General features: G+C 44.0%; 1 protein-coding gene across 14 annotated transcripts in view; it reads left to right on the top strand.

Moving 5' to 3' along the window:
- LOC119161595 (eukaryotic translation initiation factor 4 gamma 1-like) overlaps positions 1-13,798 on the top strand; it is a 111,055-nt gene that overhangs the window by 44,910 nt on the left and 52,347 nt on the right. For all 14 annotated transcript variants that reach the window (XM_075889373.1, XM_075889381.1, XM_075889379.1 and 11 more), the window contains 3 exons: positions 4,563-4,644; positions 5,345-5,562; positions 12,380-12,974. In XM_075889373.1, coding sequence (XP_075745488.1) covers positions 4,563-4,644; positions 5,345-5,562; positions 12,380-12,974 — 895 coding nt within the window. The remainder of the gene's footprint in view (positions 1-4,562; positions 4,645-5,344; positions 5,563-12,379; positions 12,975-13,798) is intronic.

A 13,798-nucleotide genomic window follows, 5' to 3' on the forward strand; every position in this document is an offset into this window, starting at 1 on the left:
GGCCCTAGTAGTAATGTGTATCCACTTGTGCCGAGCATAGCTTGTTGTATGGCTGATTTGTTGTGTTTGCCCCACTTTTCTTTAGATTACAGATACTAATCTATGGATGGTAAGTATTTGCAAAAAATATTCTCTCGGCTTCTTCCTAGTTACAGCAGAATGATCTGCTGGTCATTGTTTATAGTAGAATGGAAAAGACCATGAAATATAAAGACAGAACCCAGCATTCATGACTCTGATTCATATTTTCAGTCTGCTTAAGCTGAGATGCTCCATGAAACATTTACGAGTTATAGAGTTTGAGCTCCTTTTTTAAAATCTGCTTTTATTTTTTTCATGGCTCATTTAGTTAATTTTTCACAGACCATGCATTTGTAAAAACAATGCATTTTTGTGCAAGCTTAGGCTACAATAGTAAGCACAAGAAAGCTTTAAGAAATGGCAAATGTTAGTCGTAATGAATCGCAGAATTTAATAAAGCAAAGAAACATTGTGTATAACATTTTCGTGCTGACCTAGAAAAAAATTTTTTATGCTGAGTTTGAGTTTTATCATACTTGAAGATTATTTCAGCTTCTGAAATAATCTAGCTGAATATGCTTTGGAGACCTCTGAAAGTTTGAATTCAGGACATGTCGGCAAAGCTATCTTGAAAACGTTTCAGAATAATTCAGCCTTATATATTGGACCCTTACAGTCTCTGCAAGCTAAGCTGCCTCCTCTCGATGGGCCTTTTTTTTTCGGTACTACAGCGATGGGTCGTTGCTTTCGGGCTGTGCGAGGTTTTCGGCGGCAGTATACACTTTTTTCGAATGGCAGTTCTTGTGGTTTTCGAACACCAATGATTGCACAAAACTGCACGAGCTGCTCCTGTCAGACTCCGATTGCATGCCGTGCAACCACCCGCTTAAAGCTCACAGCGAAGCTGTCCGGTGCATTGCCGCTGGCAGAGGTCTCCTCGCTTCCACTGCATGACTGATACACGTGGCTTCACGCGTACATGGACGAAACAACAGTTGCAACGCATGCGTAATTTTGGTGCTAAAGTTCCGAAAACGATGCCTGTCCTTACCGTCTACTTGCCATTACTCTAATGAACAGCTCGCACCGTCCGCAGTTGGAGCATACTGCGCCGCTGACCAGGTTCGGCATCGCATCGGTCTCGCAAATAAATGTGCTCCCGCATTCGTCCTGACACTTTCTTTAGTAGTTGAGCATCTTTATCTTTCACTCTGGAGCACTGACAAAGTCATTGACGCTAGGAATGAAGCTCGAACAATCCAAATTGGATGCGTCGCTGCCGTCGCGGCTAGGCCTAGCAGCAGGCGAACCTCTCCTTGGTGCTCACTGCTTGTGTTTGGGGCGCCTTCCCTCGTACTGGTTCCGCGTAATGAACTTCCGTGAACGAAAGCGTTTCTCGCCGGCATCCATGGCGCGGAAATAACCCGGGCGGTTGTGTTCGTCGATGTCTCGGCAAAAGCAGGAGAATGAAGAAAGCGCTCGCATCCGACTGCGCGGCGGAATGCTCGCAACATATGGCAGGGCTCCGATCATACCACGTGACTTTGAAGGCCCACTCGCCACAGGAGAATGAAGTGGGAAAACAATTGTTTTGTTTTTTTGTTGTATTTTTAGCGTGAATGCCGCTCTGCTGAAGTGGGCCCCGAGAGAAGAGGGTTAGAGCGAAGTGCCGCGTGTGCGAAACTCGAGTGATTTTGCACTTTCACCAGCCCCTGCGAGTGCTTTAATTGTAGTTTTTGATAACATCTAGTTGATTCTCCGCTTTGATTTTTTTAATATAGTAAGGAGAAGGCTGGGAGGTATACAAAAACAAAATAGACTTTTCGACACAAAACCCACATCTCCCCCTTCAAAGCAACAAAACCCATTACGTTGTGTTGCCTAGCAGAAGAGCCTTGAAGCTTGGTTATGGAATATGCTGTTAATTGCTTCGCTCTAAGTACTTGCATAGTCTGATGCTGTCATGTGCACCAGTCCTTGAATTTAGCATATCTAGCTGAATCCTCCTATCAGAAGGCCGATAGAATGAAATTTCTGCCACAATGAGCAATTTTTCATGAAAATATATAAAAGTTCCACCACATTAGCATAAAGAACTTGCCTAACATTTGCGCTAAATTCCGCTGCCAACCGGGTCATTTCACGTTTGCTCATGACTTCCAGAGCGGTGTGGCTGCAATCTAAACGCCCTTGTTTTCATCGGAGGCACATTTTCTTCCACCACAACTCATTGCGGTAAATTTTTCGCTGTCAGCGCTCGGCGACAGGTCGCTCGTACACCATGACGCTGCAGGTGGGTTTGATGCACGTTCGGTACTCGGGAACTCCTGCAATGTTTTCGATGTCACATTCGAGACGATAGTGCCACTTCTCGTTACTAGCTCTGCGACCAAGAAAGACAACCACAGCGTTAAGGCACACGCACACCTAGTGTACACCCAGTTCTGCTGCAACCACTGAGAACACAAATGCGGTAGCGTCGACGCGATCATTGGTGACCACGAAAGTATGCACGTATCCAACACTCGCAAACCATGGCTGCTTGCCACCTGTCTTCAGATGGCAACGACTCGGGTCTCTGGGCACGGGCACGACCAGGGCACGCAGATACAAAACTGAACTACCATGTGCTGCAATCACTAAGCGGGAAACCGTGGTTGCTATCATGCGTACATCGATAGTGAGTGTGCTTTGAAAGTATGCAGCTGATATAGTTGAAGATTAAAGGCAATAAAGCCGTCAAGCAGCATGAAGAGTTGCTGCTTTCCTATCGTTCGCCTATGGCCATGGTAGTGTGGAGCTTTGGCAGCACTTTTTACTGTCTTTGTAGTCCTATGCAGTTTTTACATGTGCTTCAAACCTTTGTTCTTTGTAGCGTTGCTTGGGCAGGTTCATTCACGGTGCTGCGTATGCTGAACCCTAGGAGGGCCGTCTGAATATGTATCTTCTCTTGCATAACCTGCCCTGCGTATAACCGCCACCTCCATGTGCAAACCATGTGAGATAGAAGTACCCTCGTATTATCACAAGGCTGCCTTCCCTTTGGCGTGGGAGTACGTGCGGAGAGGGCATTCGCAGCACAGGCTTCCAGGGTCTGGTTGCGTCCGCACGGCTTTCTTGCAGCTTTAGTGGAGTGAAGTATAGCAATTTAACACCCTAGCACATTGTATTTGCACTCTTTGCTGCAGCATAGTTTGCTTATCTTGCGAGTGACCTCAGTTTGTGTGAGGAAAGGCTTGTTTATGAAATATATTGCTCTGTCTTTGTCTTGATATAGAAAAAAATATCCCCTGTAGCAGCAATTCAACCTTTTGTGTGCTTTTACCATATTTAGCTTTTGCAGCCGGCAAGCTTCTGCAGCACATAATGCGGCTGTTTGATTTCTTTACCAGCTAAGAGCAGTTTCGCTTTCGTTCATTACACCAGTTGGTTGCAGCAGATTATCTTGGCTCTCCATGTGCCGTATCGTAAATGTGGTAACCGTTTTCTAGGGTTAACTATTTCGTGTTTCGTCTCGAGAAGTTTTGACCTTGCATGGAAAGTCGATTTTCAAAATAATGCAGTGAATTGAATTTACCAGTTTCTATGAGATTTCACTGTACAGCCACAAATTGTACCAGTACGGATGGGAGTTGCTGATCAGACGGGGTTCAACAGAAATAGGATGTGAGCAGAGGTCGGCTGAAATGAGAGAAATGAGCATTGAACACATTGGCATCTATCAAGTGTGTGCAGTTTCTTTCTAGATGAAACCTGGGGGTACGCTTCAGGTTAGGGCACGCCACTTCGTTCGGACCGTCGATTTCTTCCAGCTGTTTTTCACTGCGCTGCAGCTGACCAACAAATATGGGTGAATGCATATTTTAGAGAGGCAGATATGTGCGAAAAGGGACTATTCGTGGAGCAACTTCAGTCCCGATAAAGTGATTAATTGCATTGGACTGCTCATCTACATGGAACATGTTGAATTGCCTTGCCTTCATCTCTACAGCAATTTGAAATTATGCCCAAAAGCCAGGCCCCGGCCACGATGGCAAGATCCACAGGATAGCCGATATACTGCTGCACCCCCACTTACTTTTTTCTGGACAGGTTCTGGCAATAAGTTTCAATAAGTTTTGAAACTTGTACAACCTTTTTGCCACAAAAGAAGCTTCAAATTGTATATCGTAAATCATTTTAAATTCATTTTTCATGTATAAACTTTTATAAACTTTTTTCTTAATGTGGGTAGTAACAAATATATATGCAACGTTTGTGCTATTGGACAGAACATTTTTAGCTACAGTTTGGTACCAAAGAATGTGAATAACCCATACTAACGCAGAAAAGCCCAGCCATATGATAGTGCCATATTGAATAAAACAATTTTCCACCCTTGTTCATTTCTGAACTTGAACACCTGGTACAAGGAACACATTTTCTCGGCCCCTTCAAGTTCAGAAAGTGCTGATGTTGAATGACTCTGATGAGTGAATTGATCTATCATCGCAATTGTGTACCGTTTCTAGTGAATTTATTATGATGTCGTGTTTTTGCAGCCGTACTCTCAGCGGCCTGGCCAGTTCAGTCCGGCACCGCAGTTCGTATATCACCAACCGACATATCTGCCAGCCCAACCAGGTAGGTACACCTAGGTTGTGCTCGACAAATATTGGCAATGCAGAACGCTGCCAATGTTGGAAACAAATGCTGTTACGGGGGAACCTGCATTATCAGAAGTGTCTTAAATAGGGAAATGTGCAGTTTCATCATGATGCATCAGTTACATCATGCTATGTGGTTCAACTTATATGGCCTACTCGTGGGAAGCAACGTGCTCTAGCGAAACATGCCACAAAGCTGCAAATGGTGTTGATCTTTACTCAAAAGAAGACTATTGGGTATGACAATCTCAGAATCTTTTTATAGCGATCATCATGGCTGCCTACACACAGTCAGAAACACTGTCATGTAGTCATCTTGTAGAAAAAGAAACCTGAGCCATAAACAAGAATTCTAAAATTGTCAGACCCTCAAAAAAAAATGTTTTGGGATTCGGAAAAAAAATAACTGCATCAAAATCCATCCAGCTCTTCCCGCGCTACTTTCCACATGTCCACATTCCCGTGCTACACAGCCTCATTTTAATATTGCGGATCAGCTTTACCTGTCAGTCTTGTCAAGGTATTGTTTTGAACACCGTTTAAAACACTTCCAATCACTTCTTCCTTTAATGCTAATCCTGCTCGCTGCTTGCCATGCGAATCAATATTGAATGTATATATATTGAATATATATTGCTGCCTTTTGTGTGAGCTGTGAATGGCTTCTCTTTGTGCAGCCACGCAGATGTTCTACAACACGCAAGGTATGGTTTCCGTGTCCCTACCGGCTAGTGGTGGGCCGCCCCAGGTGCAGGCACCCAGAGGGCAGCAAGCCTACCAGCAAGGTGCCTCGCAGCTTCAGCCGCGGCCGCGGTGTATCATCGAGATCAAGGACCCCGTCACGGGCAGGAACGTCCTCGAAGATCTCAAATCGACCCCTGACGAGACTGCGCCGGTGAGCGGCCCTTGTTGACTTTCCTCGCACTGGAAAAACGGAGGAAAATAAAAAAAACAACACTGCCAGAACATTTTTGTACTGTCTTGTCCCTTGGGTAGCATTGCATGCTTCACCTGGGGTGGCATCTGCACCGCAGCCTATGACGGGCAGTGCACCTTGGTGGTTCGAAAACGTGCGCGAAAATGAGACCTCTGTAGTCGCACTAACTACGGGGTGGCATATAAATGTGTGCACACCTTTGTTTGCACGATGTGCATGGCTAAAATGCTACAGTGAAACAGTTAGATGAACTCTAAATACGGCTCAAATCCTGAGAAGCCGCAAATAAAAATGTGACCGAGAAAAATTGCATTTCCAAAACCAATAAATACATTTTTTGCCGACAAAAGTAAACTGAAAAAAGCCATGGCTTGCTTAGTGAAACTACCTGCTGGAAAGCATGGCTAAAGGAACCAATAATATATTATTTTAGCTTACTGTGAGGGAAACCACTCTGTTGAACTGCCTGTTTGATTGACATTTCTAAGCTTGAAAGATACGCAATATTTTAAGTATGAAACCTTAAATGTGGTATGTGAAACCTTAAATGTGGTATGAAACCTTAAATGTGAAACCTTAAACTCGTACATTAATTCAAGAAATCAATGATAGCTTTCGTACTGCACCCCTGTCATCTTTTAGTAAACACAACTTTTGTTCAAGAGAGAATTGCAGCACTTGCACTGGGTTCTGATTCATGTTGCCAGATCATAAGGTGTGCTAAAATTTTACATTTGCAGCGTACCTGGTGTTTTATACTGTCTTTGATTAACATTTGCATACACTGCAATTTTAATTTTCAAAAGTTAATAAGATTGCACTACTTCAAACACCTCAAATCTCCTTAGGAAGCCCCAAAATTTTCTCTTAAATAGACTAGTCAAACTTTACAACTAGTCAAGCTTTACAACTGTCAATAGTGCATTTGTCAATAGTGCATTTTCAAATTAAGTCTGAATGGCAAGGATTGTTAACTTGCATTCAACAGTTCAGACTTTCTTAGTGGAAGTCACTTTTAAAAGTAACTGATGGTAACAAATTGCAATCTTGAAGTTCTCCTGAAGTTCATTTTGCAGTTTCACTGTACCATAACCTCTGAATGTTTTGTTGCTTGCAGCATGTCCTGGTGATAACACGCCTGGCATATCAGCATTGTGTCGGCTTTACGATTGCATGAGAAACGAATGTAGAAAAATCTCACAGAAACAAAATATTGGATCAGAGAGGCGTGATTTTTCCTGTTTAAGGGGGCAGACTGGTATTTGGGACCAAAAAGTGACAAAATTCATTTTTTGAAATTGACATATCTGATTTCTGCAAGTATTTTTCTTTCACTGCAAATTTTCACACACCAGGAACTGGTAATTTTTCTTAAATGTCATTATTAAATGTCTTAAATGTCAGATTCTTAGTGCTGCAGAACCTGAAAAAAAAGGGGGGGGGGAACAGACTTTGAAGTTTCTGTATTAGAAACTCTGCTACTATTTTATGAGCACCTTTATGAGGATTGCAAAACATGTGTGCCATGATTGTTGCTTTTTGAAGAGCCTGTTCAATTTTAAAGCCTCAATATCTCTGCAGCAAGGGCAGATACAATTGCTTTTGCAATTGAAACCTGTGTGTGTGTAGAATGCAAGTATGGGAGCAGAATTTATAGCAAATGCCTTTGCAATTAATTACTCATCGAAATTTTAACACAATTCCAACTGCTTTTGAAACTGGATACTTCATTATACTGTAAAATAACCAAGAAAGGCCCAAAAACAAACTCTTGCAGACTTTCAATCTATAGTCATGAATCTTTGTTGGCATATCTTAAACATTGCTTTTAATTAAGCATTTTTTCTCTATGATGGCCTTGAACAATAGGGGGTCTCAGCAATCTCAGCAATAAGACTAGTTGCAGGAAAACTTATTATTTGAAATCTGCAGAAAAAACTGCATAATCCTGTGCTGCTTGATCAAGATCTCTAAAGAAATGAGCAAAAAAAAGACTAGTCTGCCCCCGTAATTGTCGACGTGCAACGTGCAAGCATTTAAAACTTTTACAGTATTGACCCTAGACTAGTTGCAGGATCGTGTTGCGTAAAACTGCAATGTCTTTGAGGCGACAATAATGAATCCACTGTTGTCATAATGAGATGCATTGTGTGAGCCCGTGAATATTTAATAAGATCTTTCAACACACAGTCGCTTTGTATACTGTGGTCACTTCTGTATTTCAACTTCCAGTTACAAAATATTTTTGAATTCGTTCTGCAAACATGCATTGGTCAACACAATTGTGAATTTATTTAGTCATAGTTATGAAGTTTCTTTATAGAAGATTGTGAACAACTGTTTCAAATAAATTGTGAAAGTGACAGCCTACCTTGAGAATGATTACATTAACATTCTAGGGCTGCTTTTCAAACTATTTAACTATTTTAATAGTTTTCAATGCATATTCGATTCGGTGTCATAGCTATTCCATAGATATTCCAAAATTCACTATACACACACCCTTAGTCAGCTTAGGCTCACTTTGCAATGTTGTGCTGAAAAAACACAACAGTAACAGCACACTTTGTGCAAACACTCTGCATGTAGCACCAGTGTAATATGCAAAGCATGAGCGGCAAACATGTTCCTCCAGTTACTGGAGCGATGAACACTTACTGAAACATGCATGTACAACTCTTGCTTTCTTTTGTTCCCCATGGTGGTGGTTTTCTATCGTTGAAATTATGCTACCACTCTGAATGGCATCTTTGCATTCATTCAGAGCACACTTTTATGGCACGCTTTTGACAGGGACGTAGTTGTGTGTGTGTGTGTGTGTGTGTGTGTGTGTGTGTGTGTGTGTGTGTGTGTGTGTGTGTGTGTGTGTGTGTGTGTGTGTGTGTGTATTCGTGTTGTGATTCATGCTTGTGTTTGCGAGCGAGGTCTATTTTAGTACCCAAGGAGTGTAATCTGAGACTCGTGAAGTGAGTCCTAAATGAAGACATGAAGTGAGTCCTAAATGAAGACATGAAGTGAGTCCTAAATATAAATGTCCTTCCCTGAGTGGGGCATAAATATCTATTTCGCCAGCATGTCGTTCTATTTTATTAATATAGTATTGGTATTGCTACTCTCAGCATCACTACTGTGTTGCTCTGCCTATGTCTCATCTTACATTTCAGCACTGCTCATTTGAGTTGGCCGCATGTGATGGTGACCACAGACCTTGCGGTCACGTCACGTGCCACGCAGTAGCAGAAAGTGGGATGGTGATGTTGTGATTACCATCCCAAGTTCTGCTATTGTGCTGTTTAGGTGCGGTCACCATCATAGGTTTTGCTACTGTGCTGTTCAGGTGGGTTCACCATTATAAGTTTTGCTACTGCGCTCTTTAGCATGTGGGAACATGGGAGATGTTCAGCAATTCTTGCATACCACAGTGAGTGTGACTGGGTTGTGCCTTTTTTTGCAATTGAAACTTGTGTGTGTGTAGAATGCAAGTATGGGAGCAGAATTTAAAGCACACGCCTTTGCAATTCATTGCTCATCAAAATTTTAACACAATTCCAACTGCTTTTGAAAATGGATAGTTTATTTTGCTGTAAAATAACCAGGAATGGCCGAAAAACAAAAAAAAACCTGCATTAAGCACTTTTTTCTATGGTGGCCCTAAACAATAGGGGGTAAACCTAAATTATCTCGGGAAGTAGATGGGTTACAAGAAAACAAATATAAATATCAATCAGCAGAAAAAAACTACATACTCCTGCGTAGTTTGATTAAGATCACTGAAGAAATAACAAAAAAATGTCTTAAGACCAGAGTGCCTCCTTAAGTTGTGTATAGCGTCGTGTGGTGCTTATTGTACGCAACACCTACGACATCAGTGTAGCGGTCAGCAAGTAGAAAGTGAACATTTTTGGAAGATTACCCGCCAACGCGAGAAGACTTGGTGATGAGGACTGGCCAAGACTGGTACGTTGCACATCGCGAAACGCTCGAGTAGTTTAATCGGCAGCCTGAGATGCCACCACCATTTCTCAAAAATATTCTTAACTGGTGTGCCAGGTGGACTGAACAAGGGTGTTTGTTTTTGATTTGCAAAACACCTGTCGAGACGCCAGTTGCCAAGTTTGGGAAGAAGAGTTCAGTTCTTTCAATCAGTGAACACAACAAAGTGTGATAGGATCACACTCTTGTGCACCTTCGGACGCAAGTAATTTTCTATGGTCCCGGCAAAGCCCCATTAGCCTACAATGTGCAAGAATACAGTCGTGCCTGTGCGGTCGTTAGTCGTGCAGCTGTGATGAACTGTTGCACAGGCTTGTATCATGTGTCGCTGCTGGCGGGTTGGCACCATTGCACAATGGCTGCGAGTCGACCCCTTTTTGCTCACAAGCAAATCGCTGCAAGAAAAATCAAGTGGGAAGATCTTGTTAGAAAAAAAAAAAGTTGGGACATACAGTCGCCGACTGATTTTTTGGACCTGGCGAGGTCCAAAAAGTCGTTTTTGTCAGAAATATGAACTTTATTGCATTAGGTAGGCGAAAGCCCATGATTCTGCCTTGCCTCATACATGCTTGAAAGCAATTTGGTTCGCCCTTATTTGTGCCAAGGTGACATTGTCGCCATAAATGCTCGACAAAAGTGTCACCGCGATGGCGATCTCCGCTGCCGACAGCTGCGGGTGATCATCGTCATCATCCGAACTGCTCTCTAGCTGAGGCACAACCTGGCGAAGAATTGTTTCGTCTGTGGGCTCCGCACACGAAATTGCCATCGTCCGCACGAGCGAAGTCCTTAAAAATGTCATCGTGGCAGGCACATCCACTGTAACACTGCGGTGCTCCGCCTCCTCCCTGTACGGTGTGACGACAGTGCTGACCACTATGGCTCACCGAAGACGAAAAAATGGTCCAGTGTCACGTTTTCTATAACAGACACGGCCTCCGTTTGCTTTCTAATCTTGAAGGCAGGAAAGCCATTTTAAAATTAAGCCACTAAGCTTAGTCAAGCCGGCAGAAAATCCAACATGGTGGCGTCTATACAGGTTCGTGGCGCGGCTCAAAACAAGCGGTTTAGTCAGAAAAATCAGTCGAAAAAATGCATTAGCCCTATGGAAAACCTGACGGTGCACTTTTGAAGTCCGAAATATCGAACACGTCCGAATTTTTGGAGTTTGAAAAATCGGTCGGCGACTGTAATTGGATGTGTGAACAGGGACCAGGAGGAACGGACTTGAGTGAGCTAGGCCGTGCAATGTCAACTTACTTGATCGTTGAGCAACTTGATGAGATGTTGGCAAGGCCGTATTCGTGGGTGCAGATTTCGGCGGTGACAAACCGGACATCATTGGAAATGACTAGCAGCTGGTTTTAGCAGCTGAGATGCTGCACGTGCTCGACAATCTAAAGGATACTCTGGGGGTAAAGAAGTCTGCCGCATTTTCGAAAATTTGGTTTGCAAGAACCTAGCCAAAATGAACCAAAAAGGTGTTTTTCTGCTGGAACTATTGCTTCCGTGCAGTGAATGCTTCTCGAAATGAGTACGGCACTAGAACTCCCGTCTTTGCACTTTTAGGTATATCTGATATACTAGTTCTGTTCATATCTATGTTCCCCGAGCCAAGGACACAAGGTTCCAAATTCTTGCCACTTCCTGTCGTCGATGTTCATGTTGCGGGTGTTTTTTTTTTTTTTTTTTTTTTTATGAAGGGACCGACAACCGATTTTTTTCGACCCAGTTTTTTCCGGTGTGACAGAAGGCTTTCCCTTCATAGTGTTAATCTCAAATGCCGTAGTTAATCCGTAGTTAATCCTGCTGTAGTTAATCCCAAATGCACGTGGTCATTTTACAAGCAGTATTTTTCAATCTGAAAAGCTCTGAACATGGATGAGTTCTTTCATCCAGCAATGCTGAGAATTGGTAGCGATGGTGATAGTTTCTCTGGCGATGTGCATGCTGTCGTTCTACTTTTGCAGGAGTTTCTGCAACTATGCTTAACCACGTTTACTCTGAGCTTTACAACTAACAAGCCGTTGCAATGAGACGATGCGACTTTATACAGATTCTGTGTATTTGTACCGCGTCGCGTGCGCCTGTGCCCAAAGTTGTGGCACGCGTGTCGTTGATGGCTTGTCCCGTTGTCATGTAATGACAACGAGACACATGAGCCAGGTCACTGAAAACATCGCTGCACATATGCGTGGCTGGGCTGACTAGCAGTACACAACATATCTGGAACATTGTCAATAGAAACACCACATCCTTTCAAAATCTTGGTAACCCAAAAACTGCGTGCAGTTTTATGAGCACGCAGAAAAGTTGCTCAAGACACTCTGACAAGCATGGGATGATCTTGTAAAGCGAAGGCAAACACCTCTGTAATGCATACTAACGCAGACTCTATGTACAGTTTTATGGAGTAATATATTTTACTAATAAGAAGCAAACACTATTTCAATACTAAAGGAGAATTGTAGACCATGTACACTAGTTCATGTTCACATGCCAGGGCACATGCCAGGCCACCAGGTGGTGCCACAGGCTATTTTTGCGATTTTCAATGAAGAAATAAAAATATAACCAATTTTCGCGAGAAAAATGGGGTTGGTTTGAGTTGGTTTGGAGGGTTGGTTTGAGGGACAATTTTTCCATTTGTGCGGTCATCTCGTTCCACGTTCTAGGCAGTTGTCGGTCCCTTTAAATGTTTGTGGTCTTCGGTCTGTCAGCGCCATAAGAAGCTTGCATTCCAGCTGTTCATTATACACATTGCTTTGTCTTCTTCTTTCAGGAGCAGTCATCGGGTGCCAGTGACATTGCTGGCGTGTTTGCCGCTCAGGTGGCTGCCGTTGCCGCCGCTTCCTCGTCGGGTCCGCCGCCGACCAAAGTCTCCCTGCCGCCGGTGCTAGAACCCCCTCCTCCGCCGCCTCTCGTTGAAGAGGTCAGCCCCCACGAAGAGGAAGTCACTGCCCCAGTCGAGGAGAGGCGAGAGACTCGTGCTTCTCCAACACCACCTCCAACGGTGGCATCTACTGCGCTGCCGACAGAGCTTCGAGGAGTGGAGGTGGCACCAACGCAGGTTGTTTCTTCAGAGCCGGCGGAACCCAGCTTGGCTCCTTACGGCAGCGCAGACGTTGAAGCACCGTTGCCGACCGGTGATGCGGAAAGTGCAGTGCTCGCGGAAGAAGTGGTGGACACACAAAACAATGCTGATGCCTCGACAGAGGGAAGGACGCCTGTGGTTGTGGAAGACGTAGCCCCAGCGGCCGTAGTGACGCGTGCTGCGAAGAAGGACGCTGAAGAAACGCCGGCTGTGCCTTCCAAAACACCCACTTCTGTGGCACCGTCGGCACCGTCGACAGAAGCTGTGCGAGAGACGACAGATGGTGAGTGCTTGCTTTTGCTCCATCAGGTGGGTGGGTGGGGGGTGTATTGTGGGACATACGGTTTTTTTCTGGAGGCCGATGGATCGGGAAAATGTTAAGTGTGCCTTATGGGCACCTCCCCCTTAGGCCGGGGTCGCTCTGCAAAACGGGTGGTGACTCCACACCGCCATTTTTGCGACTGCATTCTGGCAGACAACGGCATCCTCCGAGGTCACACACAGTGAATCGTAACATGGCTGCTGCACTGTAGTGGACCCCACTGATGTCCTCATCCTAGAGCAGGGAACATCAGCATCAAGGCACCTTTCTGGCCTTTTCTACGATATGGCACAAAAGGCAACTGCCACAAACTGACCTGTGAGTATGTTTTGTAGCAAGTATAGAGCATGATGGAAGCTTTACGTTGTGTGGCATTACTACAGTGAAAAATTTAGCACTGCTAAGGCAATGATCTTGTATAGGCAAAAACTTCTTGCCAGGGAGCCCCTGTGCCCCAATGAATAAGCAGCTCTCAAATCGTCGCTAGGTGGTGGTGAGTACAGACTGCAACTGGTCCCATTTGTGCACAGTTCATGTGTGTAGCACTGTGCGTTTTAGTGACGTGATGCTTTTACAGCATCACTCTAGCCTTAAGTAAACTCGACGTTTGAGTAACTGAATGTAATGCTACCTGTCATTCAGAAGAAATTCATGCCGTGCCCAGTGTTTTGTTCCTTTTGTGATGCAAGTTGCGTGGCTCTATGCTCTTTTTTTTTTACATCAAGTTCTACGCTGTAGAAAATATGAAACAAGTTAGGCCAGCAAAATGTATAACTATGCGCTTT

The sequence above is a fragment of the Rhipicephalus microplus genome, chromosome 3, assembly GCF_043290135.1.
Source record: "Rhipicephalus microplus isolate Deutch F79 chromosome 3, USDA_Rmic, whole genome shotgun sequence".
NCBI lineage: Eukaryota > Metazoa > Arthropoda > Arachnida > Ixodida > Ixodidae > Rhipicephalus > Rhipicephalus microplus.